Raw genomic sequence first — 21,715 nt, forward strand, 5'->3', positions numbered from 1 at the left:
ACACTGTAAAGTGAAGCCCAATTTACATGCCTTCTCATCAATGCCGTTAGTTGCTACAGTAGTATAGGAAAGAAGCATGTAGCTACTATTTCTCCCACATCGGAAAGTTTGTGATTTCTATACTATATACAACTTTCAATGCAGAGGATTAGCTTTAACAATCTAAATGCATCTAAGAATGAAGAAGTACTCAGGAAGCCAATTGATTTTTTAATAGCATTGAGTGGGTCAGCATGAAAACTTGCTTATTCACTTTAGCACGCGCTTCACAGTATATGTACTGTACTATACTGAAAATTTTATAACAACAATTTAAAAGAATAAGAACCAAAAACAACTGCAAAGATAGTGTACAACTATGTTATGCATAGAACATTGCTTTTTCTAAGGGGAAGCATATGAGCATCTCAGTTTATACAAAAAGCAGGACGTAACTACATAGTTGTCAGTGCATCCTGGTGAAGGCATCAAACCCTCAGCTTTTTTTTAAAAATTTAATTATAAGCTAGATGCTAATCAGAAAATATTCTGTATTTGTTTTCCTTAAATTTCTTCAATACATGGTAAAGACTTTTTCTATTTCCCCAAATAGTGATTTAAGCATCATACAAAGTTAAACTTCAATAGCATACAGGTATTTATGGTTTTCATATGAAAAATGTAAGGAAATTTGCTCAAAACATATGTTTATACTTGTTTCTTTTTACCACAAACATATTTATAAACAAAAATGTTGCATCACCATAAACAGCTGAAGCTAGACTATCTACAGACAAAAATAGCAACAGATCTGATGCACTGTAAATTCAAGTCCTCAGGACAAAAAAAAAAAAAAAAAAAAAAAAAAAAAAAAAAAAAAAAGAAAAAAGAAAAGAAGAAGCAGACCTCAAGTAACAATGTTAATGCCATTTACAAAGAAAAAACTTATACAAAAACATTCAAAATTGAACATCACTTGGCATGTAACTTTTAAAAAAACTATAATCAAAATTAGCTGAAAGGTTCATAACTTAGAGTTCTTATTTACATTACACAAAGCTCAGGTGTTAGCCTTGAACATAACTTTCAAAATGCCTCCTAATGTATCCAACTCAGGCCACTTCTGCTGATTTGCTACTGCACATATCATGCTTGATGTCTTTTCTTAAGACAAAACAATTCTTCAAACAATAGCAAGTACATCACTAAACACCATGAGCTCTATCTGAAGGGAATTCTTTAGGAAGAACAGATTTTTTTCCCCCATATCTCAGTGTTTTAAGTTTTCTGCTTGCTCTTATATTCCTTTTTTAAATTTTCATTTGCTTCAAAATCACAAATTAAAGTGAGCTACCTATCACTTAATAACCAGGATGATCAATGACTCCACTGATGATTACAAAAAATGAAACCAACAGTGCGTCCCATTAACTTTACTTCTTAATACAAAGGTCTCAAAAGTACTACATCATAAATCTTTCTAAATTTTTTCCCAACAATTGCAAATTTCCTGGTAAGTTTTAAAAGCTCACTAGGTGTCATACGAAGAGATTTCTCAAAGTATTCAAGTCAAAATATTTGTTCCAGGACCAGTAAAAAGTTTCTCCAAATTTTTTATTTTTTTTATAAAAATAGATGCTTTTTTAAACCCACATCAAAGAGGCTCTTATCTCTTTGGCAAGGTACTGCTTTACGAAAAGTTCTCCAGTATTCTTACAATAAGCTTTTATAATGTGTTCCCATTCCCCAACCCAAATGAAGATGATGAAATAAATACTGCTTATAACTTTATAAATAAAATGTAAACTTCAGATACTTTTCTTGAACAACAAAACAATAATGCATTACAATGTAAATTAAACACAACGCAAATCAAGAAATGACAACAAAAATTATAGTATTACACAAAGCCTCGACATTTACTCACAGATTAAAGGCAGTCATGTATAAAGAAAAAAAACTTCTTCCCTTAGCTGAAACATTTTAAAAGGTCCACCTTCTTCAAAGAAGGCAATAGAATACGCATTGTGACAGGTAAAAACCCTGTACCTCTTGTCAATACTCAAACACAAAAGATAGTTAAGAAGTTCTAATTCAAATATTAGCAATAAAAAAATCTCACATATTCTTAGGATGCTAAGTAGTCATTTTATCCCCATTTCCACACTGGCATACAACAAAGGCATTTACTAATGCATAAAGCTTCTTGTAAATTGCCTTTGTTGTATAGTTTTCATGTATTAATGCACTGAGAATAACTTGTTAGGCTTTGTGCGTTTTGTTTGTTTTGAAGGAGACCTGCAATACTCTGTCACCAAGGCGGTATCCGTTCAGGCTGGCTATTGCCATAGCTGCCTCATCGTAGTTTGTCATAGTCACAAATCCAAAACCTTTGCACTTGTTGGTGTTAAAGTCACGGATGACCTTCACATTGGTCACTGCTCCGAAGGGTCCAAACATTTGCCAGAGGATACTCTCATCAGCATCAGGGGCCAAGTTGTACACAAAAATGCACCACCCAGTTCCTGCATGTCCAGGGATATTAATTCCGGCCAAACTGGTCATTCCATCAATGGTCATTGGAGGAAACCTACTAAAGAATGAGGGAAAGCAAAACAGAATCATCACATAGCTGCTCATGCATAACCCCAGCAAAGAAATGTCAAAATAAAGGAAGAGAATGATACAGAGCTTTTCATAGAATGAACATGTTGCTCAGACTAGAAAGATAAGATAAAAAATATTTTTTGCCCCCTAACTGCGCAAATACTAAGTAAAAAAAATTATACACAAGTAGGGAGAACAGTGCTAGGTATGTCTGAAATGATGTAACAGAAAATCAAAAGGAAAGCATGCTACAAAACCAGTGAGGAGTAGCAAGTCATTTGAAACAGGAATTCCATGGAACTGCTACAAAAGGCTTGTCTATTTCATGCAAAATGCATCAAAATGAACAACCTCAGCTGAAGTCTCAACATGCAAAAATCCAACATAAGTCTTACTGAAAAGTAAGAGTTTGCAAATTACTTCAAAATAATTTGGTTGTTATGAACCAACTAATCCTTTATTACCTCTTTACTCCATAAGCTATGTTGAGCAGATTGTCCAACCTGCAAAACATTTAGCAACATGTTCAGTCTTCAGACTTTTCCACCATTTAAGATTAAGGAAACTTAGCATATTACTGTCACATCCATTACACTGTACAGAATCTCATACAATGTTAAAGTGTCACCACTGAAAGAGCCATGGCACCTTATTACACCTGAGAGTGAAGACAAAACAGATATTCTTTGTGGAGATGCTTATTGGGAAATAGGTAGCAGCATCCATCATCTAAACCCCACTCTGCTACAATTCTTGTGTAGTAATTACAATCATAAGATGTTCATTTTATGAAGTGCACCACAGCCACAAATTTAGCCTAAATCATATACTGTTACCATAAAGTTACAGTCAGTGACCACATCAGTCAAGTTTTCCACACTACCAAACTGGCTGAGAAGATGACTTTTATTAAGGCTTCTGACATGTTTGCTACCATGACTATCAAGACAGACGCAGTATTTTGGATCGCTAGCAACTATTGTAACATTAACTCCAAAAAAAAGATTTTTCATTTTTCTGCTCCTTCTGGCAATTCCAGAATGCTGGGAGACAGAAGGCTGGTTTGGCTGAGACAGCAAAAAAAGCAAGTGTAAAGACAGTGGAGGCAAAGTCATGTGAATATGAAAAGAATATAGAGATATTGCTTGCCACTGGAGGGAGAAAATTTGTGTGGCCAAAGCTCAACAGGAGTTGAAGCTTGCCAACAATGTGGGGGACAACAAGTTTTAAAATATGTCAATCTCAAAGAGCAGTCCAAAAATAACACCAGCCTGTCACAGAATGAGAATGGTCATCACCCCAAAACAGGGACACAAACAAGGCAGAGAAGTTTAATTCTTTGCCTTCATCTTTAATGTTGATGATGGGCTAAGATGGTCCCAGTGTCCTGGGCTGTGAGAACGGTGAACAACCCTGAACTTGTGTGGGATCTCCAGCTCCAACTGAGTCCCTACAAGTTTATGGGACTGGATGGGATTCATCCAAGAACACTCAAAGAACTGGCCGATGTCTTTGTGAGGTCTCTTTCAATGATTTTTTAAATGATCTTGGGAATATATCCAACCATTCCAGATCTCTCTGCAGAGCCCTCCTACCTTCCAACAGATTGACATACACTCCCAGCTTAGTGTTGTCTGCAAATGTACTAATGAAAGACTCAATCCCCTCATCCATGTCACCAATAAAAATATTGAACAGAGCTGGCCCCAGCACAGACCCCTGAGGGACACCTCTGGTGCCTGGCTGCCAGCTGGATGCAGCACCGTTCACCACCACTCTGGGCCCGGCCATGCAGCCAGTTCCTAACCCAGCACAGAGTGCTCCTGTCCAATAAAGCCATTAGAGTGTTCAAAGGAGGGCCAAGAAAACGGTGAAGGGTCTGAAGGGGAATCTGTACAAGGAGCAGCTGAGGTCACCTGGTTTGTTTTCAGCCTGGGGAGCCTGAGAGGTGGCTGGCATTGTCACACTCTACACTTCCCTGTGAGGGGAAGAGGAGGGGCAGGCACTGATCTCTTCTCTCTGGCGACCAGGGACAGGACCTGAGGGAATGCTCTGAAGTTGTGTCAGGGGAAGTTTAGTTTGGATATTATGAACAGATTCTTCACCCAGAGGGTGGCTGGACACTGGAATAGGATTCCTAGGAAAGTGGTCATGTCACCAAGCCTGCCAGGGTTCAGGAATTGTTTGGACAGTGCCCTCAGGCAATGGTGTGACTCTTGGCCCTGTGCAGGGCCAGGAGCTGGACATAATGATCCTTGTGGGTACCTTCCAACCCAGGATATCCTATGATGCTATGATATTTCAGGGTGAAGTGTTTCATAAGATACACACATATATATTATTTTCAAGATTTCTCCATGTGGTTCTTACCTCACCTTCCCCCAATTGTAGAATGCCACCACAACTCCAAACCCCTTAAAATAATCTAGCCAATATCTCAAATATGCAGTGCATACTACTCCTATGGCTCTTATTCCTGGAGTCCCTTAAACTGCTTCTTTCAAAAAACGCTCACCCTAAAGAAGCTCTTGTTTCTTTCTGACAAATCCCAGACACATCAAGAAGTCTTATTATAGATCAAGACTCAATAAAATATGAGCTTAGGTAAAAAAAAAAAATACACTTAATTTAGTTTTCCAGAGAGCACTGATTCTGCAGTGAGCTGGGTTTGCAGAATACACTGACAAGAAACTACTGAACCCCTAAAAGAGCAGAAAAAGGAAATTAAATACTTGACTACTATCAGTAGACGGTGTGGATGACTGAGGTCTACTGCCATTGACATGAGCGGGGGAGAGCAAGGTGAAGAATTCTAGAAACACCACCACTTATGGGTTATTGTTACAAAGGCTGTCAGATGAGGACTTAATACAGTAATGGTATCACTTGTATGATTTTTCAGCAATTACCCTGAAGACTTGAAAACACTCTGGAAATATTATCACGGACTTTTACTGGAAAATTTTTAAAGATGCTTTAAATTATACCTCTTATAGAAACTGAGGAACAATTATATCTGCTTTTGAAAGTCCAGCCCAAGCTTTCACTTAATGAGAAAAAAAGGAAGCATTGTACTGATTTTATTATTAAAGTTTAAGCTGTTTTCAGTCCTCTGTCAGCTATTAAGAGAGATGGGGCAACTGCATCAAAGTATGTTGAATAAGCTTGTGACACAAACCCCATGATCTTATTTCATACAACGCACTTGAGTCCATCCTGCAATTTCTGCCCCCAGACTCTGTCTATAGAATAATGGCAAGTCTACTTTTATGCAATATTCAGAACACTGTTGTAAGGTAGTCCTTTTATTACCTAGGAAATAGTAATAAGAGCCACAAAAAAGTAAATAAAATTTGTTATCCCCTCTCCTACAGCAGAACACCTACTCCTCATACCTGTGAGATGCAGCAGATAATGCCAAAAAGCTGAATGAAAGAAAAAATATTTAAAAAATCTGACAGAAGTGCAGGCCATGAATTCTTGAATATTTGGTAAAAGCAAGCCTAGGCAATACAGAGCATTTGAAATTTGGTATATTCTCTTTGAAGAAAGCTGTCAACTGGTTTTGTTTCTTGAAAAGCAAAATGGAGATACTCTGAGTGTATTACTATTTAACACAACCCGGTCACACTGTTCAGAGGCAGAGGGAGGGAAGAAACAATCAAGATCACTGCAAAAAATCCAAGGTACTCAAGGATGTAGATAGTACAGTGTTTGTTTCACCTTGTTCTCACCATCTGTTCTTGTCAATACACTAAATAGCACAGGGAACTACACAGCAATACTTTCAACATGAGGGAACGTTAAGTCCCCAAAAAGCACATGCAAAAAATATGTCAGCAGTCTTTATTATGAAAGGTTGTAACAGGAGAAGACAAAGTATGGCATGGAGAACATAGACAACTAAACAGGAAAAAAAACCTGAAAGCTAGAATGCGGAGGAAAAATGTAGGGGTAGATAAACAGGAAGCTAGCTGTGGCATGCCACATGGCTAAGAAAAAAACACTCTATCTCCTAGATCAATATTAACTGAATCAACTTGCACATTCATCAAGAATAACCTAGGAAATGAAAAGTAATCTTTGAAAAAAAAATTGAGTGACTGAATACAAGAGAGATGCCACCTGGGTTTAAATAAGCATGCTTATTAGACATTGAAATGCTATCAATACAATGGCATGCATTTTGGTTTTAGCTGTACTATGGTAGCATAGCTGAAGTTTAACATTCTTGTGTTTCCTCCCCACACAGAAGTCAGACAAGCAGGAATGCACAAGAGTGGAGGCAATCGAACAGGCCTGTGGGAACATGCAAGTTTCAGCACACTCGTGCAGATTATTTGACTTACCTAAAACGCTGAGCCTGCTGAGCTAGAGGGGCGGGATACCTTCTGTTTGGAGAATGGTACAGCTGGGAAAGAATGGCCTGATTGGTTTTTTGGCTTGGATTGTTAGCAAACTTTACAGTGATGGGCTCTGTGGCACCTGGAGGTTTCTGGCCATTCAAGCCCTTGATAGCTTCTTCTGCTTCAATTCGCTTGTCAAACCGGATAAACCCCACGCCCCGTGACACCCCTGCACAAGGTGAAAAAAGCATACAGTAATGAATTCACAGACTCCAGAATATTAGATGGTAACTTTTATTCGTGTGGCCAATTGCTATGTTGATGGTTGGATGCTGTGAACACATGATAACTTTGAGCTTAACAGAACTGATCTCTTGCATAAAGTAAGAAGTTTCTACTGTCATTTTCATTTTAGTTTTTAAATTAACTGATGTAAGACATTTGTGTAAAGAGCTTGTGAGTTTGAGGGAAAACAGTGGAAACCAGTGCAGTGAGCCAAAGCAGAATTCAGAAACAAAGCAATTTTGTTGGATGGAGATGAACCCAAACCAGCTGCACTGTTACCTCTGGTCAGCTCATGCTACTCTGCAGTACCTGAAGTGACAAAAATTCTGCATATAGCTTAGTTCTCTGCTCTGTAGTAGCAAAAAAATGGCTTTTGCTCCCCTGCAGTATCTCCTGAAACTCTCTTTGGAGCAAATATCCTCAGAGGATGACAACGTGCACACACTATGTTGCAATAATGGGAATTATGGCCATGTTTTAATAGTCAGTGGTTATCTCTGAGTAAAAGACTTGGTTTCAGTGAATCACCATACATCACTAGGTGTTACTTTTGAAGGAAACTTTTCTTCATATAGAAAAGTCAAAGGCAACATGCAAAGGAATCCAAAAGTGTTTATGGAAGGTCTTAGGAACATCACACATCAAGAATTCCAAACGTCTTAGACATAAACACATTGAACTACATTGGATACTTGAACCAATTAACATTAAACCTACTAACAGTCAACATTAGTTAGATCCATGTTTTGTTGTAATATTTAAAGTGCCATTTAGAGCCCCTTTACATTTTGGTTCATGAATAACCAGGTGAGTTAGACACTTGTCCGCAACTGAGAAAGACATTAATGACAAGAAATGTATTCTGTTCATAAACAATGATTTAAGCCATCAAAAGTGACAATGAACAGGCATAACAAAGCTTTAAAGAGGCAAATGTCACAGCTTCAACTTTGCATTTTTTATCTGTCAGTTTGTGTCACAACCTTATTATTCATACCATTCTGAGCCTACTTCTTCCAAATTACTAAAAAGAAGGAGGCAAGAAAGCTCAAACCTTAACAACAATCTATATGCCAGAAAGTATGATGCAAAGAGCAGGATTTATGAATATGAATATAATTATAACACATATTAGAAGTTCAATTATATTTACTTACTGGTTCATTTGTTAAATGCCATCTATTTCTATGTATGAATATACAGGAACCTACTGTGAACAGCTATTTATTGCACAAAGACTAGGAATCTGTCCTGCAAATCTGCTACATGTACAAGGCAGTATTTGGCCTTTAGCTTTCTTTTCCAGGCCTCTCTACACTCTTAACAACTCCACCTATTAAAACACTCTCTAAGTATTACATGTCAACACTGAGATTTCTTTTAACGTAGTGGAAGTTGAAGGAGTACACACAAGTTCCTCTAAAGGTCAGCCAAAACTCAACTGCTGGCATGTACAAACTTTTCAAAGTAAGACAATTAAAAAACTCTATGGCCTTCTGCAGCTGAAAGCTGTTTGCCAGCCAAGAGGATATGCAGCTTTGAAAAGGCACAATTATTAAAAAAAAAAAAAAAATCAAACCCAGCTTATTCAGGGAATAATTATGTGAGTAAATGACTTCATCTGTCTCACCCCTTAGTGCTCTAGAAGGGGGAGAACTTGGAGAGTTCTCCAACCCTGCCTCTTTGTATGTTGCTTTGTACACTCAATGCTCCTGTCATGTACTTGGCTTTTCATTCAATTGCTTATTTCTGGCAGAAATCTCACAGCAGGTGATTCAGAAAACTATAAAGATTCTCAAGATGAGCCATCTAAGACAGCAAAAAACCACAGGCATTACTGTCCCGAGTCTGAAGATTAAGCACAAAGGGTCACGGACAACCATTACCTGATTGACACACATACTGCAATAATGCAAATAACATGCTACATATCTTAGTACTTTATGACATGGGTAATCAAATAACTTACCTGCTCCCAAGAAACTCAAAGTTCATGTGTGTGCCCAAATTTAATGAGTTAGCTTGAAAACAGTCTTAATAGCAACTGCCAGTCTGGGGCTTCTGTAATCCGAGCCTCAGAGAACCAGCTGTGCATTTCTGTATACAATTTTCTTTTTAGGAAAAAAAGTTTAATAGCATTTTGTAAGGCACTGGGAAACTATTGTCGTACAGCAGCTTGGAAAGGAAGATTAGAGCAGCTGCAAATTTATTACAAGTCATCAAGCTTCAGACCTGCACCTTCAGGGTGGAAATGACTCAAGCTGGCTCAGTAAACTACACAGTCTATTTTGGTCCTTGCATATTTATGAACAACTCCAGGAGAAAAAAGCATTTTCTGGCCTACATACACCTTTTATACATTATAAAGACAAGACTAGTGTACTGAAAGATGAAATATCTCAAACTGTGATTCCATGAAAGGCCATGCAAAACTGCCTACTTACCAGTGACTTGGTCAACCAGAATACGAGAAGTAATAATACGTCCATATTGGGAAAAGAGCTGTTCCAGTTCTTTCTGGGTCATTGTTTTTGGAAGTCCACTAACATACAAATTTGCATCTCTGATAGAGGCTGAACTTGGTCGTGCATAAGAAACCTTAGAAAAAAAAACATTAAAAAAATCCTAGAAAACAAACACTTTAAAACCAGCTAAAATAAGACAGTATTATCTGTTCTGAGACATAAAAAACATCTCCAACAGCAGACAAAACAGTTACTTTGCAAGGTCAGTTCAATGGAGTTTTTTTTGTTTGTTTGCTTGTTTTTTTTTTGGTTTGTTTGCTTTTGTTTTTTTTTTGGGAGCTAGCTTCCAAAACATGGAAGGAATGCAACTTAGACCACACAGGAGCAGCTGACTACATGAATTCGTCTATAAAAAGTACTTCCAATACTTCCAAATAAATGAGAAAAGCTAGGTACCTATTCCAGCAAGCCTTGGTGGAGAAAGTGTACGATGAAAGCGACAAATTTAAGAAGTTCTATGAATGTCCCATGCTCCATGAATTCTCATTAAAAAGCACTAAAATATATCAGGAATTAAGACTTCAGCGTGATATGTAGGCCAAAGGCACAGAAAGACAGTCTGAAGCACTTAGAGGTTTGCAGGTGTTTTTCAAGTGCTGTGTCTTTTGTACATGTTGAGCTTGCTACCAAATGACTCATAATCACAATCATTCATGAGATCAAGATAAACTCTGCTAGATAACTTTCACAGGCCTAAGAATGAATGGCAGAAGTAGGACTCTAACCTGTTTTTTGCCTGTTCAGCAGCTTGTCAATTTCTGCAACAGAGGCCTTAAAAACAAATGCCATTTATCAGTGAAATTCTTGGATCCTTTTGGACAGAATTTTTTTACCTGCCGCCTTGACATGTCAGTCAAAATATTTTAAGGTGATTAAGTAGATTCTTTGACCCTTAGATACATGCTATAAAACAGCATGTTCACAACTTCCTACTGAAGTTTGTACAAGTGGTGTTACTACAAGAATGATTGGGACAGAACATCTGTGGTTCTCCAACAGGACAAAACACTTCATCTAGGCTTTTCAACTATGTAAAACATAAAAGTAAAGAGGATTCTCAAGAAGTAGTCAGATTTATCTCCTTTCCTTCCTTCCCCCTTCATGTACTGTTAGCCAATACTGGGCAACTGGAACTTGAATCTGTCATTCTGTCTTTTTACCTAATTCTTTGATATTTGTTTTCAAATAATTTCTGTGCAGATCAGCAGGCTCTTAAGACTGCTATGGAAGCAAAACAGAAGACAGCATGCTGAAGATTAAACAAGCAGTACCCTGAACACTGCTGTTCCACCCAGAGACGTTGTGCAAGATACATTTGTGCAGGTTGAGGGGGACTGACCTCAAAAACTCATAGCTATCCAGTATGGAACCTTTTAAGTCACACTGCCTTGTTTTTTTCCACATGAGAGCCACACAAAAGCTAAAGCCCTACAATCAAAGTTACAGGAAAACAGAGTAAAGTTTGCCTGCATTCATCCATAGAAGCAACAAAGACAGTGACAGCTACCCTTTTGGAATGAACAAACTTGTTCTACTTGCCCATTTAGCCCTGAGCTTCTTTGAGAAATAAACTTCCATGCCTCACTTGTCAGGATTTTAAGGAGACCCAAGACCAAGCAATGGAGACAGACTGCCTGGGGAACAGGACTAGTCTTAGTAAAATCATGAATTACCAAACCCACCAGCCATTGTCTTTCAAGGGGGAATTCACACTGCTGGACACATGCTGCCACATATAAAAAATATAAATTCACAAAGAGTCTATCAGAAGAGAAGAAACCTGCACAAAATATTTGCTGATTTACTGGAAGTTTACCTTATGCTACAGAACTGGTATATGTCAAGATACAAAGCAGCTTTTGCAAAACTCTCACTTTCCTCTGGTAAGTGAATATGCGTTCTTGCATTATGACAGCTGGTTCAGTATTGCCCACGCCCTCGCTAGTTAAAAACATTTCAAATAGTTTGACATAGCAGTCAAGGCCTACACTTTTCCAGTGTACTTACACAATTTCCAGAGTGCAAGTAAATGGAAGCAATACCCTAACCAGTATACCCTACTCTTACATATCCAGTTTCACTGTTATTACCTTCAAGTGACTACTCCAACACACTGAATTTGGGTACACTAGTTACAGCAATAACACATATTAAACCAAAATCAGTGGTTCATCACCAATATCTGTACACTATATTTAACCATCTTGCTAAACACCAGAATTACTAGTCAGACAAAAAATCTGAAAGAAACATATAACTTCAGAAGTGCCACGTAATTTAAGTCAGCACCATTAGTGAAAAACAAGGATGCCACAAAATATTACTGATATAAAATTCCTATTAAAAGAACCTTGCCTAGAGTATGTGATATACATATCCCTCTTTATTTTTGACATCAAAGTCCAGTCATTTCACCTGTGACACACGTTTAAAGCAGAGACACACCAGACTAATCTCCCTACCTATATCCTGTCAGTTTGCTCATTCAGTCATTACTTGCTGATAGCTCTCTATTTAGTCTCTTTAAACAACTTTCATATGGACTGAATGAACAACTGTGCCAAGATTTTCATTCCACATCTAATTCAACAGGTGAACATTTCAGTTATGCGATGTCAAAACCACTGAACACAAGGCAAGTCAAGAAACAGACCGAAAGCCTGCAGTTTTAAATACTGAATGATGACACACACTGTACAACACTGAACAGCACTACTCTGGAGATACCAATTTAAAAACAGTTTTACTGAAATTTTCCACTGCAGTTAGTCGGAAAGACACTTGTTTCTGGAAGTGCAAACATTGCATCACCAAATCTAAGTATTTTCACTGCTTTAATACTTAATTTCCTAAAATGAGGATGAACTGATTCACAATTTTCAAATGAAAACTGTGAAAGCAGGTTAAACAAAGAAGTTACCAAAAATTATAAAGACGCACAGCCCCTACAAGTGAATGTTTCAGTTTGTTATTACCTGCTACTACTTATAGACACCTCAGTACTGTGCTTCGAGCTTTTATCTTTTTATTAGTAGACTAGTAGTACAAATACAAACTCTTTGTATTCTCTCAAAAAACTTAAGAATTTAATATAATTTCTTCCTAAATAGCTCTACTTAATGTAGTCTTCCAAGCCTTTAAATCTGAAATCTTAAAACGCTAAAATCAGTATTTCAGTAAATATTCACATTCACTAGCTCAAGTGCAATCTTTCTGCTTAAAACACAACTTGCCCTTAAGAGTAGTGGCCAGTTCTTTTAAAATACATGTTTTTGTGGGGGAAAAAACGCCAATAAAAACTACCATCCAGTATGTCCGGATGAAAATGGGTTAAACCTACCTCCAAAGCAGACAAATTTATATTGAGAAAAGGAATACATTAGGAACAAGATGTCTCCTCAGCAAGCACATTAAAAACAAGGACATACTGCTTTTTCTTACAGCAATGTTCTCAGAGGCCATTGTGCCAGGCAAGTGTTCTCAACTTGCACTTCAATTTTTATGAGATGCCATGATTCAAGAACTCTTCTTAATTTGATTTCTAATAAGAAGATGCTGCAGCACACCACAGAGATGAGGTCTCAGCTGTCACTAGCCAGTGACAGATTGTTGTCCAAAACAGGAGAGTACACTGCTGTATATTCATCAGGTTCACTTCCTGTCTCCCCTCAAATAAGGATTGTTCCACTCCAAACAAAGCATCAAGGCCACTTTTTCCAATACACAAGACTACCTTACTGAACATGTACATGCTGTGCTGAGCTCGTGGTGGAAGCCAGCAGTAGCACACTTCTGTGGACAGAGCAAACTGGAAATCCAGACTTCCCTTTGTCAAGGGAAAGGCAGCTTACATCCAGCTCTGTGGAACTAAAAAGCCTCAACACGGCTCACTTGCAAGTTTAGATTAAGCTGATAAACACAACCATATCCCATAAAGGTCCTATTTTAAAGCCTGCTGTACAACAGGGAATGCACTCAAAAAACAGACACTGAAACAACAGCCTTTCTGCATTATCATCAGAAGAGTTTCATTATTTTAGTTCACCCCTCAAAGTGTTCCAGCTCCAACAGCTACAACCCACACCAATCACAGGCCTGAGGTGGGTCATGGGATCCACATCTGCTGCCACTCAGCTGAAGGCATGAATGGACCAACCTGACAAATCTAAACTTAAGATCAGTCTGTTTATATATCTGAGGGGACAAGGACCAGAAGTCTTCCTCAGGATATAACCAATTAAGGAGAGGACACTGCTCAAAGAAGAAGACCTCATAAAATGCTGCTGCATGTAGCACAGAGGAAGACCAGAAACAGGCTTTCAGAAGACTTGGTCTAAAGCAAATGACACCCAAAAATCCACTTGGTGAACTGAAGCAAATGTACATATGTGCTAAGAACAGAAACTAGCTGGAAATCCTGCCACTGATGGAAACAGAAGCAGAGGTTTTCCCAGAAGTCTCAAGATACTGTAACAGTTTTAAATCAGGGTCATAAATGTCTGATGAAAGAAAAACAATAATCAAGTTCACTGACATAAAACATGAGATGGGAATTATGCACTACCATCACAGAATAGCAATTCTGTTTTGCCCCTAGAAGGACCAGTACAGAAGAGCACTTTAAAACTTGCAGTCAGTAACTATCACTGTTTTGCTAAAAATAAGAAATACTCGACTTAGAATTTAAGTACAAATAAAATACACGAAATGAAAGGAGATCAAGTCTCCAAAAATTTTCCATTTCCTACTTTTCACATTCTTAAAGAGTCTCAAAAGGTCTTTCTTCGTACTTCACATTCATGATTCTGATCCCCACTCACGCCCAAACAATGAGAGCACAGGAATTCCAGATGCACTAGTAATAAAAAAAAAGCAGTTACCTTTCAAGGAGGACAGGAGTACAGAGTACAATATTAAGGCCGCCACATGAATAATACAAACAGAAATAGAATCTTAAACACAAGACCTTGATTATTCTCCTGAATGAAATGAGTAAACCTCAGGTTATACCTAACAAGCTTCTACTAGTGACAGAGACTAGCAAACACAACACTTGGGGATCTCTTCCACAGACACATCTAGAAATGCACAAAACACATCCATTGTAACTTACAGTTTACTGAAATGTCTTACAACCCTTCTGGAAATACTACTACTGCATGGATGAAAGACAAGAGAGTCAACATATAATATGACAAAAAAGCATGAAAGCTGCTAGATTAACAGAGGTCTATTTGTCTCAAGACTACCATAATTTCAAAAGTAAGCATAACCCTGTTTTATGTTAATTAAAACTCACTCAGGTACTGGATTTAAAACAAAATAAATTAACAATAATTACAAAACCCCAACAAAACAAAGCAAAAAAAAAAAAAAAAAAAAAAAACCCCAAAAAAAACCCCCCAAAAAAACCTCAAAACAACAGACTGTAACAGATCTCCATGCCTGGCATTCACAGCGTTTTGCATCCATGCGGAAAGCCACAACCTTCTTAGCAGACTTTGTGTAGCATGGGGAGGGCAGGGTACAAAGATGCAGCATCAATCTTAGTAGTAGCAAGCAGGTTGTTTTTTTTTTTGTTTTCTAGTCTTTTTTTTTTTTTTTTTGGTTTTTACTTGTATTAAGACTTGGCTTTTGAGCAATGCTTGCAGACTTCCATCAACTCTACACAGAACTGCTGATCCCGTCTAATATCTCCATTTCTGTGTGGAGAAATGCACACAGAAATGGAGATATTATGCAACTCAGAAAGGACCTTACTAAAGTGCTGAAGTGCTCTGGCTGCAGAGCTGCTCAGCAGCCTTAGGGTGAGCTGCACTGGCCAAAGGAGTCTCTCCCTCAAAGAAACAGGGATAGACTCTTGCAAGACACTCTAATCAGCAGCAACACGGGACTTGGGGCTCAAACAGAAAAACTGTGATTGTGAAACACAAGGACAGCACATTTTATGGTTTGGCCTGGCACTCTGTGCGAATGGACAACCAACCACCTGCCTATAATGTGGTGTACAGGAAGTGACGGCAATGTGCACTAAGGACTGAATCCTCCACTGAATATTATTCAGCTACATGAAAAACAAGCAGCCAGTTTAAGTTGGCTAAGTAGCATTCAAACTCTGAGATTTGACTTTCAGTGAAGAAAAATTTTACCTGGGAGTGAAAAGACGTGTGTGTGTAGTATTAAAATCAAAATGCTATCAAAGCTTTAACTGTTAACATAGCTAAAAGACTGTATAATTTATATAACTCCTGCAGAAATTTAAGGGAAAAAAACAACCTTTAAATTTCTTCCAAGAAAAATTGTTCTGTTTCAGGTCTGCTAGAACAGTGTAATCTAACCTTAAGAATACAATCCTGAGATATTAATCACCCTGTCAAGACCACTAAATATTCTGGCATCAGAGCTCCTCTCTCAGCCTTTGCTGACTGAAAACTCACTAGCTTTAATTTAAACTTCCACATAGGATTCCCTTTTACTCCTTACTAGATCAATGTTCTTTAATACTAGTGGAGGGGCAGGTGGGAATAAAAAAAAAAAAAAATCAGGAAGGTAAGGAGGGTTTCTCTCACCTTCACAGCTCACTCGCCTCTGGTATTTTAATAGAGTTTTCACACAACTCGTGCATACTTCACTGCCACGCAAGCATATTGGTTAATCAGAGAATTACTACAAAAAAGGGACACTATCTCTACAAGTATCAGTGGTGAAGACAGGAACAATATCTCAATAGTTTTTATCTGTGGCACTGAACTCAGAAATCAAACTAGCATTTCTCTCTTTTTCAGTGTTTTGCTATTTCCCATTAAGTGTTTGAAGTGTTTTCAAGAGTACTATCATTGGTAAAATTTCTTAAGGGTGCAGCTACTGAACAGTTAAGTTAGAGGACAATTCCTTTACAATGAATCTTCTTGTAAATCTAAGTAGTAGTTCAAGACACCAAGTAAAATCACATCGCATAACGCCAGCTTGCAGCACAGTCCTCATTTCAAGTCCTCCCTTGCTATATACAGAACTTTTTTGAGCATTTGTAAAGCTGAATGATTAGTATTCACTCTTCTACTGAAGTCTTAACTAGCTCTTCTCATTACACAACTTTCTACAGTAGGGCAATCAACTGGGTGATGATGGCAAAATAGGACATTTTGTGTTTGTAGCTACAGAAGTTGTCAAATTCATTCCAATAGGAAGTTGGAAGAATGTTACATATTAAGCCTGTTTTTATTATATGCGAAGTTATAAAGGAGAGGGAAGAAAACCTACAGATTTAATAATTTAGATAAAATATTGCTTAAATTTCTATTCCCCTGACAGGTAATAATTACCCATGTAAACATCCCAATAAGCCTAAGAACTTCAGAGAAGGAAAACCTTATTAAAACCTTATTAAATTTGACGCTATTAAATTTAGCTCTACACTAAGTAGAATACATATATCCTATAAATGCTAACTTATAGAAAAAGACAACTCCAAGGCCTCTAGCCTGGACAAACTATTTTCCCCTCTTTCCAACACATACTTGCATACATGTCTACACATGTCTCACCAGCATTCTCTATTAAGAGAAATGCCAGGTCCTGCATGCAGGGGCTCTACCACTTCAAGCCCTCAAAAGGGAGGAATGAGCACAGCATTACTCCCAACTTCAGTGTCCCCTCGGCAGCTACAATCCACAAAGGACTGCATCCATCATTAAGGCAGCCTAATTAACATCCATGAAGAAAAGTCAAAAATATTGTCTTGTGTCTTCCTGTCTATGTAAAAAGCTGCCTCCTACTCACCATCCCACACAGCTCTCAGTCAGTCTAGAGGCCATTTGCCTGCCCACTCCTTTTAAGTGGGCACTCTTTTTTTTTTAAGATTCACTAAGTGAATCTTAAAACACTCTTGTTAATGCATAACTCTTTTACTTCACATTGAAAGATATTCCTGTTCAGATAATCTCACAATAAATTCACTTGGATCTTTTTTCTTTTTAGAAGTTTTCTCATAAAAATCCCCTAATGAAGGGGAGGGAAAGCCATGCAGCACTTCTCCTCTCCCAAGCAAAAGTCAAGACAACAAGAACATGCACTCAATTTTCTTAACCCTATGCGTAAATCAGTGACTCTCATAACTGGCTTGTTTCTCTGAGTTTTCCACATTTGGGAAGAACTGATCTTTCCAGGACAACCTAAATGAAAAAAAAGCAATGGACAAGCAAGCAGGTAAGAAGAAAAATCACTCCAGGCACAAAAATTCACGTTTTTACTGTCTCTTAAATAGAACAGAGATAAAAAGCTTGCCAGCAGCATCATCTTCCAAAAGAAGAGCCACAGAAAATATTTTACCTTTTATGAGATGCAATTTGTTTCCACACTAAAGTTGCATAGCTTAGTGAAGCCCAAACTTCATAGGCTATGTGCAGTACACATAGACCTGTTTACTTTGCAAATAAACCATAAATTATACAACAAAGGGCACGATATAATAATGGATGCATACCGTGCAGCTGAACAGGGTTCACATATCTAATACACCCATAAGTGGCTTTACCAGCAGAGTATACACCCATCCTTACTATTCAGTTAAATCAGAAGGCAATACACCCACCACCAGGTTAGACAAGACTAAGACTGCTAATCCTTGCTTTGGAGATATACACCTGAAAATTGGTTGAGATATTTTGCAAAAAAATCAGTAAAGTATTCCATAAAGCATTCCACAGGATCTTCTTTTAAAAAAGGGAAGAGGTAATAGGATTTTGTGTTGCTATCAGTGTTAAAAAACCCAATCCTTAATCCAGCATTTTGAAAATCCACATTTTTCAATGTATTTTATTTCAAGAAAACACTAAATGGCACGCCCTTAGGGATGAGAAAAAATATATCCAATGACGTTCAGGCTAGTAGAGAAGCTGTGGATCAGAGGTATCTGTCACAGCCGCAATCCAGAGCACCACACATCAGGGTCAGGACAGTCAGTTTCCTCTGAGTAGGATTACACTGAGTTCAGTCACAATGTCAGGATACATCACACTGTGACTGAACCAGCAAAGCTTCTTCCATTTTTATATACTAATGGGAAGCAAACTTGAACCATCAATCTAGCAAAGTACTAAGCATTCCTGCAGAAGTCACAAAAATGCACAGAGAGAACAAACCCCTAATTTTTTCTTTTGAAGCCTAAATATACACTAGCACTCCTATCCAATAATTTTTCATATGAAAGTATACATAAACATCTCAATTACATGAATTTTTTGAAGCTGAAAGTTATGGGTTAGATTCTGAATTTATCAGATTGGCTGGGTTTTTGTTTGGTTTTTTTTTTTTTTTTGTTTTTTTTTTTTTTTTTTTTTTTTTTTTTTGGTGGGGCGGGGGAGGGGTTTGTTTGTTTGTTTTTTGTCATTTGTCTCTGGACAAATAGAAACACTGTGGTCTATAAAAAGGCCCTGGAATTGAGACCTCGTAAGAGACCTCCTCCACCCAAGTTGCTGCCTCCAGATGCAGAAAAGACCTCAGACATCAACTTGGCCTCTGCTCACCATTGCTCCCTGGCCAATCTGAGGAACGTGTAAGCTATAAAATCCCTCACAGCAGGAAGGGCATTTTTACTGCTTCACAGGTAAAAGTGGTGAGGCTGGGACTAGATGATCTTTAAGGTCTATTCCAACCCCTTAACATCCTATGATTCTGTGATCTTGGAAAATCCAGTCACAAAAATCTTGGCCTGAATTGCCATGTCCAAGCAGGAAGAGGAGTAAATAAAGGAGAAGAAGTAAAGCAGTTTTTGCACTCAAGTCATGCCCACTAACACTGAAAGGTGCTGCTGAAGTTCAACCGGCCTGACTGGGGGTAGCTAGAGTCAGAATTTACTTGTAACATTAACAATCAGCATTTAAAGATACTTTTCTCTAATTAAACAGAGATTTTCTTTATTTTGGCAAAGGGGCTATCATTTTGGCTTGTGACAACTCCAGAGTTCCAGCTTTGCTTTAGCTAAAGATATCTAACGTACAAACATCTGAGTTTAGTCTCACTGCGAAGGTCTTTGTCTGGTATCTAACCTACAATTCCACTTTTTGGTCCTGGGAAGGCAGGAAATAAAAAGCATCACTGTCATCACTCATAACTGCCTACTCAATTTTCAAATTCTTTTTTAAAGGTGAAAATTTATTAAATTAATCACTTAGCAAGGTGAAGGAGGATTAAAAATTCAAATACGGCCAGCATGAAGTAAGTTACCACAACCCCTCTGAAGGGAAAATTTTGATTTGGGAGACCTGGCTTGATTTTCTCTAACCACCTCCTTTTTTTTTGCCTACATAGTCAACAGTCAACAGTCCAGTTTACCACCCTGGACATACAAGTCACGATGGCTCAATCCAAGGCATTACATGTCAAACAATATTACTGAAATACAAACAGATTCCCTTTCTCACCACCACACAAAAGACAGCTTCAAAAGTCCTGGAGCACAAAATTAATTTGCTCAATTTTCCCCTAAAGTAGAAAATGAGAGAGGACAAGACATCTGCCAGAAACACACAGGGAGCTTTCAGCAGATAAGCATCTGTCCATGTCTTTCATCCATCATACCTGTGTGCCATGAGCCACCATTTTTTACAAAGCTGTATTTAAGTTTCAATATCGTAATCCACTTTATTAGATCTTATGAATACAAACAGGTACGACACTTTTGCCAAAATTACTGGTAACTTATTTTTGTTTCAGTTGTCTTTCAGTGGCTCTGCTTTTTAAACACAAATGTTTTTAGAGGGGAACTTTATTTCATGCCTCAAACATGCTCCTGGTTAGAAGGAAGCCACTATCCAAACGATCAGCTAAGCAAACCCTGCTTTTTAATGAGGAAGAATGAGCCAGTTGGAACATATACTGCCTTCAGGCACCAACACCTGTGAAATATGTTCAAAAGTCTGCATCTCCTTATAATTTTATTTAATCTCCTCTCTCTCAGAATTTCGGAGCTCAACTGCTCAAATGAGTATCCTCAGTCTTCTGTTATTGGATTAAAAGAGGAGATGAAAAAAGATTTGTTTCTAGAAATTTGAGAAACTCAATTTAGTAAACAAGTGTGTGAGGGGATGTAACATAACAGAAAACGACAGGAATACCAACATTAGAGACATAATGACCAGAGCCCTAGAAATAGAGTAATTCATATATTATTTCAGCAGTTATTTCAGCATTTCATTCTAAGGATTTGTAAAAGGAACAAGCAGCAACATAAAACTTGAAGTATTATTAAGGAAGTTATATCCTCTTTGAGAAAATGTGGAAGCACACAGTATTCAAACATCATGCAATATTGCATTTCTTCAACCAAGCTATATAACAATTCCTCAGTTAAAGCAATTCAACTGTACATCTGAAGTCGGTTAAGAAAATGTAATTTCCTATACTTTCTACACTTAATCTAACTCCAAATATAAACACCACAAAGGACCATTTACTACATGAAATCCTAGTTTATTCTACTGACATTAGCTGAATGCTTGTTACACCTGTAAAACAAACCAGGAAGTCAAAGCAGCTCAGTTTCTTTAAATTATTTTAACCCTACATACCTTTATAGTCTTAGTTTGAAGTCTCAATCCATTCAGGGTATTGATAGCTTTTTCGGCATCCTTGGGGTCAACATAGTTCACAAAACCATAACCCAAGCTCTGTCCTGATTAAAAGACAAAAGTCATCATTAGTAGTGCAGTGCCACACAATGAATAGCTGGTTATTTATACCCTACAGACACACACTGAGCAAATATTGCATATATTGAAGAACAGCTCTGACTCCAAAGGATCACATCATCTAACTTTTCCAATAACACTGGTAGATTTCAAGTACCTTCCTCTGTTCTTGTGATCAACACAGAAATTACTACATTCAGTTTAATACAAGACTTAAAATGCCTATGAACCTACTAAGCACAGGTTCAGAAGTGTATTGTGATCTGTTCGACACTGGAGGATGTGC

The 21,715-nt window shown here is 37.8% G+C and overlaps 1 protein-coding gene across 8 annotated transcripts in view; it reads right to left on the reverse strand.

Annotated features, from left to right (window-relative positions):
• Positions 1-1,136: 1,136 nt before the first annotated feature.
• Positions 1,137-21,715, reverse strand: part of ELAVL2 (ELAV like RNA binding protein 2) — a 45,016-nt gene continuing 24,437 nt past the window's right edge. For 2 of the 8 annotated variants that reach the window (XM_041486296.1, XM_041486291.1), the window contains exons 3-7: positions 21,310-21,413; positions 9,662-9,815; positions 6,936-7,161; positions 3,051-3,089; positions 1,137-2,572 (exon numbers count right to left, since the gene is read on the reverse strand). In XM_041486296.1, coding sequence (XP_041342230.1) covers positions 2,242-2,572; positions 3,051-3,089; positions 6,936-7,161; positions 9,662-9,815; positions 21,310-21,413 — 854 coding nt within the window. In that variant the 3' untranslated portion in view covers positions 1,137-2,241. Of the gene's footprint in view, positions 2,624-3,050; positions 3,090-6,935; positions 7,162-9,661; positions 9,816-21,309; positions 21,414-21,715 lie in introns of all 8 variants that reach the window. The other 6 variants (XM_041486293.1, XM_041486290.1, XM_041486297.1 and 3 more) reach the window with 5 other exon arrangements.

This window comes from Pyrgilauda ruficollis, unplaced genomic scaffold (genome assembly GCF_017590135.1).
Source record: "Pyrgilauda ruficollis isolate IOZ18807 unplaced genomic scaffold, ASM1759013v1 scaffold75, whole genome shotgun sequence".
Classification (NCBI taxonomy): Eukaryota; Metazoa; Chordata; class Aves; order Passeriformes; family Passeridae; genus Pyrgilauda; species Pyrgilauda ruficollis.